The 14,154-nt window shown below is 48.3% G+C and overlaps 1 protein-coding gene across 1 annotated transcript in view; it reads right to left on the bottom strand.

Moving 5' to 3' along the window:
• Nucleotides 1-478: 478 nt before the first annotated feature.
• The window catches only part of LEMD3 (LEM domain containing 3), a 145,603-nt gene continuing 131,927 nt past the window's right edge, over nt 479-14,154 (bottom strand). The window contains exon 13 of the mRNA XM_082256495.1: nt 479-848. Coding sequence (XP_082112621.1) covers nt 688-848 — 161 coding nt within the window. The 3' untranslated portion in view covers nt 479-687. The remainder of the gene's footprint in view (nt 849-14,154) is intronic.

Raw genomic sequence — 14,154 nt, 5'->3', positions numbered from 1 at the left:
TAAAAGATATTTAAACTTTTCTCTAATACTTTTAAAGGTAATTGGCTGTTTGACCTTAATGAGATGGTGCAGCCAATTTATTATATAAAATAACATTATGAATAAAATAGGAAGCTTATTTACTGCTTTAAAGCAGACATTTGCACAAGACTTGCCGCCACCATCATTACTTACATTTAAATACAAAAAAGACCAGTATACATTGTCCATTTCCTGCCTCATGAAAAAGCCAGATAGCCTTGGCACTTCAGCTGTAACAAAATCACTATCTACAGCAGCAGAAGTCAGCCTCAAAATGTACAATTATATTAGGGTATATTTATATATGACAAAAATAGTGTGCAGGATCCCATAGGAATTCAATAAATTATCCGCTTTTCATTGTAAGAAAACAGTCATCTAGTTCACAAATGTATGAACATCTGAAAAAGTTTTTTTTTGTTTTTGTTTTTTTAAAAAATCATTTATCTATAAAGACATTGTACGCCACTGTTAACACTTTTTTGTCCACCTGTATTGTCCTTTGGATGCATACTCATTTTTTCAAACTTGAACTTTTGCTGGAAGTGTGATATACTGATGAAGATAGAAGGGGGAATGGAAAAAAAAGACAAAAAAGGAAGACAGATGCAAGTCAGGACCCCACCCCTGCTGCACATAAAACAGTCAATGGCGTTAAAAGATTTTTCATAATGACTGAGAATTTATTGTGCCAGTCCGAAGATTTAACTGTGACATAGAGTTCATGTGTTTGTTTAACGGCTTCAGAGGAGTGTTGCACGTAATAGCCTGTGGAAATCGATGGTGATATCGGTCTAATCGCAGGTATTTTACAGTGACCAACTTTCCTGTGGAAGGAAAAAAAAAAAGATTGTATTAGAAAAAGTAATTTTGAAGCTAGTAGACTGCAAAAATTGAGCCTCACTGGCAAGTCCAGCTTACTCAATTAGCCTTTAGTATCACTTTAAAGAGGGCTAATGGAAAAATTATGGGAATTGCTGGAATTCGCTTTTTGAGTCTCTGCCCTGGAACAAAACCTAGGAATAAGAAATTCTGTCAACTCTGACGTTCATTTACAACAGGTCATTACATAAATATGTGGCCCTCAGACACAAGGTAGGCACACACCCAGCCTTCCATATAACAAGGAACCTTACGCTACCAGTTTCAGGCACTTTAATTCCAGCTCACATCATAAACCTGCATGCGATTAGCAGACATTAAAAAAAAATAAATAAATACTGAAGCACTGTTGGCTTTTTCTCTCATTTGTCATTGATTTTCATGTTTGTGGAATTTGAATGCAGTTTCAAGTGCACAATCACATTTTTCAAGGTGTCTAGAGTCTAAAAGCCTCAAACTACATTTTAAACAGAGCAAAACAAAAAAATATAAAAAAATAAATACTCATGGGCAAGCAACCAGTCTATACTCTGTTCCACTCCCATCATATCTGTCTAAGAGGAAGAAAGGAATCTCCCATAGCAAAAGGAAATCGCAGAATACGCCAGTTAGAGAAACCAATCTTACCGAGACTGCTCCTAAAATTCATTATATATACAGAAGACAGTCACCAGGATAAAAGGTTTTAACCAGTTCCTCACCTATTACAATAGCAAAAGAAAAACAAAGCAGAGTTGCAGCTGTTTTGTGTTTATTAAAAGTCAGCAGCTACAAAAATTGGAGCTGCCGACCTTTAAAAAAAAACACTCACCAGTCCCACAATCCAGCAATGGGGCCAGCAGGAGCCTCGGTTCTCTCCCTCTTCTCCCCACAGCGCCGGCATCACAAGTGTAGGCACCCGGCTGTGATAGCTTGCGGCTTCACAGCCGGGTTCGAGTCGCGCTGCGCTTCCTTAGTGGTTGGGCAATCTTCTAGGATCTGACGTGTACCAGAAGATTGTAGGGAGGGGGGAGAGAACTTCTGCTCGAGCCGCCTAGGCGGCCTGAACGGAAGTGGGAGCAAGTTCCTGTCAAAACAAGTGGAGGGAGCTCCACTTGTTTGCTTCCCCCCCCCCCCTCCACTGCCACATTTTGACAGGTACTCGCCCCCACTTCCAGGTGGCCCTGTCATGCAGTCCATGCAGATTTTCAGGACCCATTAAAGACATTTACCACCTTGGAGATACAAGATTGCGAGGACGCAACCTTTGGTTTGTCTTCTGAAAGCACTCTGGCACAGGGAACTGGGTCAATGATGCCGTGAAGAGCATTCAGTGCCAGTTCACACTTCAAGCGATGTCAGACATCGCATGTGATTCGAACCGCACTGCCACGCAAATCACATGCGAGGTCTGTGATGAGAATTTAGCCATACAGATTGTATGGCTGAATTTGCATTGCATTCGGAACAAAGTCGTGCAGGACCCTTTTGTGGTCCGCACCAGATTCGGATTGCAACAGTAATTTAAATAGCCACTCATTACAACTAAGGTATGCAGAATACAAGCTTTGAACACACAACACATTGAACCTTGAAGCAGATGGGCTACAGAAGCAGAAGACCACACAACGGGTGCCCCTCCTGTCAGCTAAGAACAGGATATTGGGGTTACAATTCGCACAGGCTCACCAAAATTGAAGAAAAGATTGGAAAAAAAATTGATTTTTTTTTGTTTCTCTTATGTTCATTGATGGACGCAGTCTCTGATCTTCATATCAGTAGGGTTATACTGCCCCCTACAGGAGTAGGACACTAGGCAGAAAAAAGTACTGGCTACGCCTATGGGCAGTCCCAGGGGGTATACCCTCTCTCCCTGCTATAGGATGTCAGTTTTGTATCAAAGCAGTGCCAGAGAAATTACCAACCCAATTCAATACAGGAGCGGGTACTGCGTCTGTCAATGAACATTGGAGAAAAGGATTTTACGGTAAGACAAAAATCCAATTTTCCCCAAGGCTATAACATAGCCAACCAGAGGGTCCCGGGAGCAGACCACAAACCTTTGCACTTTTCTGTTGAACCGAGACGCCAACAGATCTACATCTGGAGTGCCCAAACGATAGCACAACTGCTGGAACACCTCCGAATGGAGAGGACATTCCCCTTGATCCAAGATCTGTCGACTGAGGAAATCCGCCTGCCAATTTTCCACTCCTGAAATGTAAACAGCGGAGAGCGCTGGAACAAAGTGTTCCGCACATCGGAGGATGCCGGCCACTTCTGGTGCCCCCTTGGTGATTGACCCAAGCCACGGCAGCGGCATTGTCTGATTGAATGTGCACTGGACAACCCTGAAGGTACTCTGTCCAATGGACTAGGCAAAGCCTGATGGCTCTCAGATCCAGTACATATATATGTAATCTGGATTCTTCCAGGGACCAGACTCCTTGAGCAGAAAACCTGCCGAAAACCCCTTCCCACCCGGACAGACTGGCATCCGTGGTGACAATTGTCCAATATATAAGAAGGAAGGATTTCCCTTGTTTGAGCATTGGGTACCAAAGCCACCAGATCAGGGACTCCCTGGTCATCTGGCTCAGCTGGATCAGATTGTCCAGGGAATTTGGATTATTCTTCCATTCGAGGGATCCCCTTCTGGAGGATTCTCATGTGACTTGAGCGAAGGGGACCGCCTCGAAGGACGACACCATCAGTCCCAGAACTCTCATATAGGTCCGAAAGGACGACCATTTACTGGACAGCCATAGCTGAATCGCAGTCTGGAGTTTTTTTAAGTTTGTCCAGAGGAAGAAACACCCTGGCGGAGGACGAGTCCAAATTCAGGCCAGGACCGGAGCACAAACCTTTGTGAAGACCCAAGGAGCAGAGGCGAGACCAAAGTGTAATGCCACAAAATGATAATGATCCTCTGCCACGGCAAAGCGCAGAAACCGTTGATATCCTGCCCATATTGGGATGTGAAGGTAGGTAACCGATGTCTTTGGAGGCCAGGAAGTCTCCCTGATGTAGGGAAGCCACCACCGTGCGAAAAGATTCCATCTTGAATTTTTGAACTCGCACAAAGCAATTTAGTGCCTTCAGCTACAGGATTGGACACACCTTGCCTTCCTTCCTGGGGACTGTAAACAGGTTTAAGAAGAACCTTACCAGTGGGACAAATAGAAGCTCGATCTTGTACCTGGACAGTTTTACCTTGTGAACCCATTTGTCTTGTATCCGGGATAACCACAGGTCCGGGAACCAGCAAAGACGTCCCCCCCACCCCTGAAAACGGGTGAGGGCGCACCTTCAGGCTGAAGGGGTCCTTGTCCTCAGGTCTGGAGAAACTCGATTTTTGTTTGCCAGACCAGGTCCGCTTGGAACCACCCGAGGGGTTCTTGAAGGACTTTGCCTTACCGACTGACCCAGAGGGATGAAAAAAACGTATGTGCTGAAAGGAGGGACCCACGTCGCTTACCCTTGTTAGCCTGTGGGAGAGAGGTAATCTTACCCCCTGTGAGATCTTTGATAATCACATCCAGGGTAGCCCCAAACAGGTGATCTCCTTGAAAAGGTAGATCAGTCAAGGCCTTCTTTGAGGTCTGATCCTCACACCAGCACTTTAGCCAAGTATACGCCGGAGGACCACTGCCGAAACCGACAGTCGGCCCAAAATGGGAGCAGCATCCAGCACGGCATTGCAAATTGCAGGCCCTGCACTAACTGGTCCAACAGCTCTGCAAAGGCAGGGGGAAGTTGTTTAGGTCACGGCATAGCAACTTAGCCCATTCAGTCGAGGTTTGCGAGACAAGGGCAACTGTAAACACCGGTCTTAGTGCAGACCCCGCCAGGGAGTACATATTGTGGGCCACAGACTCCGCCTTTCTATCCGCCGGATCCTTAAAGGACGGGGAATCCTCCATTGGAATCATGGTAGCTTTATTCAGTCTTGAGACCGTAGGTGGCACAGTCCACTTCTTTAAAAGGGACTCCTCAAAAGGGTAGCATCTAGCAACCTGCTTGGGCACCCCAGGGGAACACTTTGGGCGGTCCCATTCCTTTTTGAGCATGTTGTCAAAATACGCGGGAAAAGGAAAAGCCTTTGCTGCTCTGGATGGCTTGTGAGTGCCAAATGTAACCTGTGCCTCATTCGCAGTGGCAGCTGCATCCTCCATTTTCAGGGTCTCACGCACAGATACAACCAGTGCGCGCCTTTTCTTGCGCATTGGCGGAGGTAGAGATGAAATCCTCACTATCAGAGGAGACAGGGAGCAAGGTAGTAAACCGGCAGGGAGACCCGCGTCTGCGGTAGCTGAATCAAATTTAGAATCTGACACATCAGATGAGGCAGGGGTAGGGTGTTTTTTGGCACCTCGCCTTTTACAGGCCACCTCCACCCGGGACACAAAGGATTCCAGGACTGCCGAAAGTGCATCTATGGACAGCAGGGATCCGGAGAGCCCTGCGGCCTCCTTGATGGGGTCAGGTGGGGACACTTGTTCCGCAGGGTCCATGTTGCACCAGGGCTGTTCAAGAATGTCCCACCGCACTACAGCGCCTCCAAGAGGTCAGGCAGAGCACACTGAAGACCCCAGCAGAGAGGGAGAGAGAGACCCCCCCAGACTCTCCACCCTTCACCAAAGATGCACCAGGAAGGCCCAGAACGCCTGCACAGCTCGTGTCTGCAGCGATCTAGATCCTCAGAGAAAGATCCGAGTGTCAGCACTAGGGTATAGGGAGGGGCTCCACCACCAGAAAAAACGCCTCTAGAACTCCCAGAACATGGCCGCCAGTGATTCTCAATAGAAATCCACTGCAAAATGGCCACCGGGTGTACCAATATGGCCGCTGAATCCTGCAGAGCATATGGGCTACAAGAAAAGCGTGACAGGACAGAGGGGAACTGGGGGTTGTGAGGGCCCGACCATCCTAGGGAGGAGCCCACGTCCACTCCAAAATCAGTATAACCCTACTGATATGAAGATCAGAGACTGCGTCTGTCAATGAATGATAGAGAAAACTGGATTTGTCTTAGTGTAAAATTATTTTCTCTGATGTTCATTGACAGACAGCTCCATATCTTCTTTGACCCTTGGGCTATGCTGCTTCTCTTTAGGAGTAGGACACTAGGGGGAAAAGAATTGACGTCTATAGGGCAGTCTCAGGGGGTATATGCCCACCTCCTGCTAAAGGACTTCAGTTTTGTAACAAGCAGTATCAAAAGAACACATAACCCAACTCAGAGGGGCGGGTGCTGTATCCGTCAATGAACATCAGAGAAAAGGATTTTATGGCAAGACAAAAATCCAGTTCTCTTTTGTCCATTGACGGACACAGCTCCATATCTTCTTTGACCCTTGGGACGTCCCAACGCAGTGTCAACATGAGGGGTGGGAAAAATACAGCAACAAAGGGCTAAACTTAGCCAACAGGAGCTCAACCCAGAACAACGGGATCACCTACCAGGAAAATACACCCTGAAGAGGGTGAATAGGCCTGCACCACCGTTTGCCTGATCCATCTGGAAATGGTTGCATCAAATGCAGCCTGCCCCTTACGAAAACCCTCCGTAAGGACAAACCAGGAATTCTGAATTTCACAAAGCTGTTCAGGTCTTGAGGTCCAAGATTGGACGGACCTTGCCCTCCTTCCTGGGAATAGTAAATAGGTTTGAATAAAACCCCTGAAAACATTTAGACGGAAACTTGTGCAATGACTCCTTGCAAGAGCAAATGCTGAACTGTCCCGAGAAGGCCCTGTAGCCGATCCAGGGACAGGCGCAGGTTGGAATGAAAGAACCTTGCCTGAGGCAAGGACTGAAACTCAATCTTGTAACTGGACCAACTCGTGGACCCATTTCTCTTAAAGGAGGTCCACGGGTCCGGAAAGAAGCGAAGACGTCCCCCCATCCTATGTGCGGGTGAGGGCACCCCTTGCGCAGTCATGCAACACTGTACCCAAATGAAATAATTTTTTTAAACAAATAGAGCTTTCTTCTGGTGGTATTTAAGCACCACTGGGGTTTTTATTTTTTTGCTGAACAAAAAAAAAAAAAAAAGAGCGAAAAACAGTTTTTATAGTTTACTATAAAATTTTGCAAACAGGTAATTTTTCTCCTACATTGATGTGCGGTGATGACTGAAGAGCCTTGATGGGCACTGAAGGGCACTAATAGGCGGCACTGATGGGCAATGATCGGCACTGGTAGGTGAGACTTATGCTGATTGGCACTGGCAGATGGCACAAAATCCTTTCCTCTTCGGGACCGATGTCCCTCTGACAGCAGCCGGTGATAGTTTTTGTTTTTCCTCCTCACACTATCAGCCGGCTGCTGTTTACTTTACATGAACAGCTGTCATTGGCTGACAGCTGATCACGTGGTAAGAGGGCGGGATCTCATGGACTCGCCGATCACAGAGCGGGCCGGGCGTGCTCCGCAGGGAGCGCACAGGCCGCTCGTTGCCGAGAGGACGTCAATGTACGCCCTACCGGCAATTTAGGTCCGCGCTGTAGCCGTCAAAAGGATACCTCCTAGTGAAACGCTTAGGTATCCCAACCATGACCACCCCCAACTGACTAGCGACAACCTTGCCAAAATAGGCAGGAAAGGGGAACACCTTAGTCACCTTGGATGGTTTGCGGGTACCAAATTGCACCGGTACAGCCAACGCATTAGCGGTGTCCTCAATTTGTACAATTTCCCGCACTGATGCAATCAGTGCCTCCACTAGCACCTTTTCTTGCGCAGATGTAGTGGAAGAGGAATCATCCTTACTGCCACAGCACTCCAAGTGCGTGAACGCAGACCCCGTGGGGTGACTCACGTTCACGGCGGCCAGATAAGCCTCAGAATCTGAGAATGCAGGTGAAGGCGGGGGGCGCCTTTTGCTAGGTCTTTTTTGAAGAGCAATATCCATTTGGGACACCAGGGACTGCAGGCCCACTGTCCTGGCCGCCAGGTCACACTGAGACTCAGAGGGTCCTGCTGCTTCTGAGAGTGGGTCAGGTGGTGACACGTGCTCTAGGAATTCAATAGTAACCTGGGGACCGCCAGCAATAGCTGTACGAAAAAGGCTGTAAAAACACTGTAAACCCTCCACCGCTGCACCGATGGTACCACAGGTCCCAGCGCACCAAGCGGTGCTGCTATAGCAGAAGAGGGAGTATGTACAGCCTCAGGAACTCACCACCTCCGGCTTAGAACAGAGCGCCAAGCTACTTGCTGCATGCCAATCAGAAAGGAAGAGGAAACGGAAGTACTGCCACTAGATGCCCACCGTCGAGCATCGCTCCATTCGGCTACAAGAAAATGCCCCGCCGCATTGATTTATATGGTAAACCACTAAAACATGGCGCCGAACTACACAAACATGGCGCCAAACTACACAAACATGGCGCCAAACTACACAAACATGGCGCCAAACTACACAAACATGGCGCCAAACTACACAAACATGGCGCCAAACTACACAAACATGGCGCCAAACTACACAAACATGGCGCCAAACTACACAAACATGGCGCCAAACTACACAAACATGGCGCTAAACTACACAAACATGGCGCCAAATTACACAAACATGGCCGCCAAGCTCCCATGCAGTAAAAACCATTAGAAAAATGGCGGCGCAACTCCTGGGATTCCAGGGACCCTTCAGGTACTTAAACCCAGTAAGGGGGGCTTTAGCCAGGGGCCCACCCCCGGACATATTCCCATAACAGCAAATATAGCAACCGCAGCGCGCTCCCTCCCCCCCTCTAGCCACAGCTAACCTCACTCCCAGGACAGCACAGCCACTTCATGTGCAGAATAGTATGCAATGCATCTATGTTTGGGAAAAAATTATATCCATCTATCCCTGTAAATCTGGATCGACTTCATGTGACAAAGATCGAAATACAGACTCATTGAAGGCAGACTGTTGGTACCCAGGGGGCCAGCTTAAGTAGGAGGCTCAGGATGTTCAGAGCCAGACTCTGCACGTGATGGCGTCCGAGCACAAGCCACAACTGTTTCGCCACTAAACGAATGGCAGTGGTGGACGAACAGCAACTAGCAGGTTTCAGGAGGTTGACGACAAAAAGCAGACAGTAAATTTCTACCAGTATGGGTTTTCTTTGAATAAGGCAAGAAAAAGCAGTGTTCAAGGTGGCCAAAACTGAACAGAGCAAAGCGATTGTCAAATGATTGTCAAAGAACAGGGTCACATGACTGGGCATCAGTACCCAAACACACCTTTCTTTGAGCTCTGCATCAATGTAAGCAACGCACTCTGCAATAATGGTATTAAAGAGGAACTAAAACCTATCTTTTACAGCCAAGGGAGCTGCCATCTTGGTCTCTGATCTTCAGCTGCCATGGTGCTGCACATGCAAGAACACTTTTTACAGTTATTCAAAACATGCCTTAATGCAACCGTTTTGGGAAACCACTAAAGTGGAAGTTCAAACACTGACTAGAATCTACTCCTACTTCTATTTTAAGCCTATTCTATCTACCCCCAAAAGATCTGTATATTTATGTATGCTGAAGGCGCTCCAGTCCTGTCGCAGGATGTTCCCAGCAGCCAGCTTCATTTAAGAGAAGAGATTACCAACACCAGCTGCAGGACCTGGGGAATGACATCACCTATAGGCTTACAATGGAGCATCCATGATTAACTGTCTCTATACTAAGCCAGCGTTGGGACCCAATCATGTGACCAGACCAGAGCACCCTCAAAATAAGTATAAAGATCTTTTCCTTCACAGGGTAGACCGAATAGCCTTATAATGAAGGTAGAGTAGATTTAAGTATGGTTAGTGTTTGACCGAACTTCCACTAACCACTTGACCTCCAGGTTTTTATCGCCCCTCATGACCAGAGCGTGGTCATGCAACACACTGTATGCAAATTTAATTTACATAATTTTCAGTGAAAATTATGATTGTGAAAGTATTCAAAGAAGGGGAAAAAAAAAAAAACAACGGATTTTTGACTTACCGTAAAATCCTTTCTGAAGTTAATTGACAAGATGCAGCTCCATATTCTTCATGATCATTGGGCTATGCTGCTCCCTACAGGAGTAGGGCACTAGGCAGGAAAAAACTTTACCATGCCTAAAGCCTTCAGTTTTGAAGCAGTGTTTCTAACCAAATTAGAGGGGTGGGTGCTGCGTCTGTCAATGAACTTCAGAGAAAAGGATTTTACTACAAGTCAAAAATCCAGTTCTCTCCATCATTCATTGACGCAGCTCCATATTCTTCATGACCATTGGGACGTCCCAATGGTCATGAAGAATATGTAGCTGCGTCTGCAGTATTTGCATGAGGGGTGGGAAAAACGCAGAAAATAATGTAATTCCCTAAATGAACTTTTAAGCAAGTTTCCCTTTAAAAATAAAACACGCTAAGACTGAATTCCCAGCCGGGAACTAGGTCCTACTCCTAAACTGGGCAGAAACTGTGACGAGACCAATCTCGCCACTGGGCGTTGGAGAAGCCTGGTTGCTCGCCTCCTGCAATGGGACTATGGACCCTCTCATCAGCCCAGGCTAAACGTAAACCCCATGGCAATTTGACTGTGTTTGTGGTATCTGAGCGCTGTTTGGATATGTTGAGCGCTCAGATCCAGGCTATCTGGGGATGGGTTGAATGTAGGGGTTCTGTTCAGTAGACTGGGAGTTATGCATTTTTGTGTCTTTTTGTGTTTCTTTAAACATGTGGCTAATGGAGCCTTGCCTCTCCTGGAAGCTAAAACGTATTCCTGTAAACTGTAAGGAACAGGAAGCCAACTCCTAATATGGGCATTACAGGAAGTTCTGAGGAGACGGGCGGTCTATTGACACTCAGAGTAATATGTATTGAGGGCTCGTTAGGGAACCATTGTTCTGTGTCTGACTGTTGTGTGCATTGATTGCCCCCTGGGGCTTCTGTCTCCTTGCATTGGTCAAAGCTATCTGACCAATCCCTGTTGACTAATTTTCAAGCCCTCATTTGCATATACTGGAGAGGACCTTGGTGAGAACTGCAAGTGCTTTGCAATTGACCAATGGGAAGGCGGTTGTTGGGGGAGGGATGTTCCAATTTCTGTATAAAAGTGTGCTCTGTTCTTCCAATAAATGTTGTTCCTGTTTTACCCTCATCTCGGAGCTTTGTCTCGTTATTGGGGGAATCTGCTGCAGGCATTGCTATGGTCTTCCATACTTCCTTAGAGAATCACTAAGCTCTTGTAAGAGCTTGTGTAGAGCTTGTTCGTGCTGCACTCTCTGGGGAAAGAGAGGTTCACTCACAGGAACCTGGGGCCTTGTCGTTGGTCCAGGGTGGGTAGGAGATGCCAAGACCCTAACCAAGCTGCGGCGGTTCGTGGAGTCTGAAGTGCTTACGGTGTCTGGTGGAGTGCTTGGAGCCCTCGGGAAGCACTAGGAGCATCCGTCAACGGAGGTACCTGCTCAGGGGTGCCCTGTTCCGTAACAGAAACTAACTGAAGGCTATAGGAGAGTGTGTGGGTGTATGCCTACAGGGACTGTCCCATATGCATCGTAAAGTTTTTTCTGCCTAGTGTCCTACTCCTGTAGGGGGCAGCATAACCCACTGGTTACGAAGAATATGGAGCTGCGTCTGTCAGTGAATAGAGAAAATTAATTTCTCTTACGTCCTCCGACAGTCGCCACCCATTCACATAGTCTTCACTTATGGGGTATTGACTTCACCTCCACAGGAGTTTCTAGGCATAAGACTTGTAAAAGAACAATAAATCTACATAGTCACACCCATGAGGGCTGTCCTACTAGTCAAATACCCCCCTCCAATAGCCAACCCAATTCAGTTTGTCTTCTGCCTAGCTTAGGAGTGGATAGGCTTCCCTGTGCTGGGCCCTACAGTCTCAGCCTTCCTCTTTTTCATTATGATTTATTTTCTGGAAATGTAATTTTTCTTTACATTGCTAACTGTTTCTTTTGTCAGCGCTAGTTTAGTTGGATCTTCGGATGAAGACTGCGTTGCGGAGCTGGGAATCGGACTGACCGTCCTGGTTCTCCAGGACAGAGGGTCCCAGCCCGCCATCGAGCGTTTCGCGGGCTATGTGTTCGCCCTGGCCTCACACGACCCATCCCTGTCCCTCAGGGATGCAGCCATGTGAGGTGGCTACCTCACTGGACACAGCATAGGTTCGTCCGTGCATTCATAGTGTCCTGCGTTTTTGGCTGGCGGCACTCCCCTGCCATCTAAGGCACCCCACGCCATCGGTACAGGTAAGTACACTATGTGGGGCCTCAGTTTAAGGTCGGCAGTCCATGTGTGTCTGTGGTGTCCCCTGTGTCTGTGCGTTTTTGGGCTCCCTGTTCCGGTCCCTGCGGGGGCGCTTCTCGCACGGCTGCGCTGTGTGGGGTGTTTGGGGGTCCATATCCTACATGTCACTTAGGGTGCTTGAGGATGCAGACATTTGCGGCGACCGCTGCGTGGTAACACACCGCCGTTCCGCCGTTTTTAATGTGGGCAGCATGTCTGGCTTCGCTGTGGGCGCTCTTGCAGCATGCTATGTAGTGTATTTTTGCTCCATCTTGTGTGTGGCAATGCGATCGTTCCGAGTACATGTCGGCGGCCATCTTGCCGAAGCCTCCCATTAGTTTACATAGGCATCCATTTTCCCTTGGCCTACAGCCTGGCTCAGCCTCCAGCGGTGACATCACTTCCTCCTTTCTCACAGGAGAGTCCGAAGGAGCTGGTAACACTTTGTGGGGTTCTGTCCGGCTGTTCTTTTTCCGGCCTTGCCTTGTGTGCTTTTCCTGGTCAGTTCTGTCCCTGTGGGGTTCTGTATATCACAGTCTTATAGCGGTGTGCTGGGGAGGGTTCCGCAGCGCACTTAAAGGGCCAGGTTAAGAAAAAAAAAAAGAAAAAAAAAAACTTTTCTGCTATGGAATCATAAGGACAGCAAATTCCCGCCAGCCTTGGTGGGGGATTCAGAGTCATCTGCATCCTCTAACCAGACTGATTTGGCTGCTATTGTGGCAACTTTGGTGTCAAAAATGGATGTGCTGATGTCTGAACGTGCTGCTAGGAAAAGGCCTAGGATTTCCTTTTCTTCTGATTCCGAATGTGACATGGTTGCTATAGGTAGCGTGGCTCTTTCATGGTCTCGCTCTTCTCAGGACCCGCAAGAGTCTGAGGGGGAGGCGGAGGTCGCAGGGGCGGATGACTCCCCCTCCCCCCTGGGTCACCCGAGGAATGCGCAGCTATGGAGGAGTTGATCCTAGCAGTGAAGGAAACTACATTTGGAGGATGAGCCCACTCCTCCGGGCATGGTGTCCTCTTTTGGAACACACAGGACCCGCAAGACGGTACAGGTTTTTCCTTGCCCCGCGGAATTTCACCATAAGGTGTCTGAGCTATGGCGTAATTTGAAGCACACATTCGTGGTGCCTAAGAAGTTTCAACTTCTCTACCCTTTTGCGGCTACTACGGCTGCGCGCTGGTGTGTGCCTCAAGTGGATCACACGGTGGAAAGGTTGAACAAGTCTACCCTGTTGCCCACTGAGGACTCCCAGGTGTTTCGGGATCCTACTGATAGGTGACTGGAGTCTCTTGCCCGTCATGCCTATAAGGTGGCGGGTTCCATGCTCAAACCGATTTTTGCCTCTGTGATGGTGGCTCAGGCTGTGGAGGATTGGACCACGGTGCTCAAAAGCACTCTCGTGGCTGACTCTGCCCCTGCCACTACTGTGGCTATGGTGGAGCAGATTCATCGTGGGGTCATGTATTTGTGCGGTGCGGCTCTGAATGAGGCCCCATTGGCAATATGCCTGTCCAGTGTCGCTGTGGTTAACCGTCGATTAATCTGGTTGAAGTGCTGGTCGGCTGACCAGAAGTCCAGGAAGACGGTGGCTGACATCCCCTATGCGGGATCTCGCCTTTTTGGGGAATCCTTGGACGAATTGGTTAAGGGTGTCACTGGGGGTAAGAGCACTCTGCTCCCCCAGAATCCCAAGGGCAAGTTTTTCCGCAGTAAGCGGGGCCCATCCTTTAAACCTACTCAAGGGTCCTTTCGTGCCTTCAGGGCGCAGGACAAGGGGAAACCCTTCAAGGGCCAAGGTAATCAGAAAAAGCCCTGGTTTGGCAAACAAAAATCCGGCCAGGCCGGTGCGGCGGCTCAGTCCGCCTCTGCCTGAAGGGGCGCCGTTTGCGTGGTTTCCTACAACCTTGGCTGCTCCGAATCCCGGACAGGTGGGTTCAGGATATCATTCGGTCAGGGTACAAGATCGAATTTCTTTCAAGGCCGGCAAACAGATTCTTTCC

The sequence above is a fragment of the Pelophylax lessonae genome (genome assembly GCF_965119305.1).
Source record: "Pelophylax lessonae genome assembly, chromosome: 4".
NCBI classification, from domain to species: Eukaryota; Metazoa; Chordata; class Amphibia; order Anura; family Ranidae; genus Pelophylax; species Pelophylax lessonae.
This window is presented reverse-complemented; position numbering and strand designations above follow the sequence as displayed.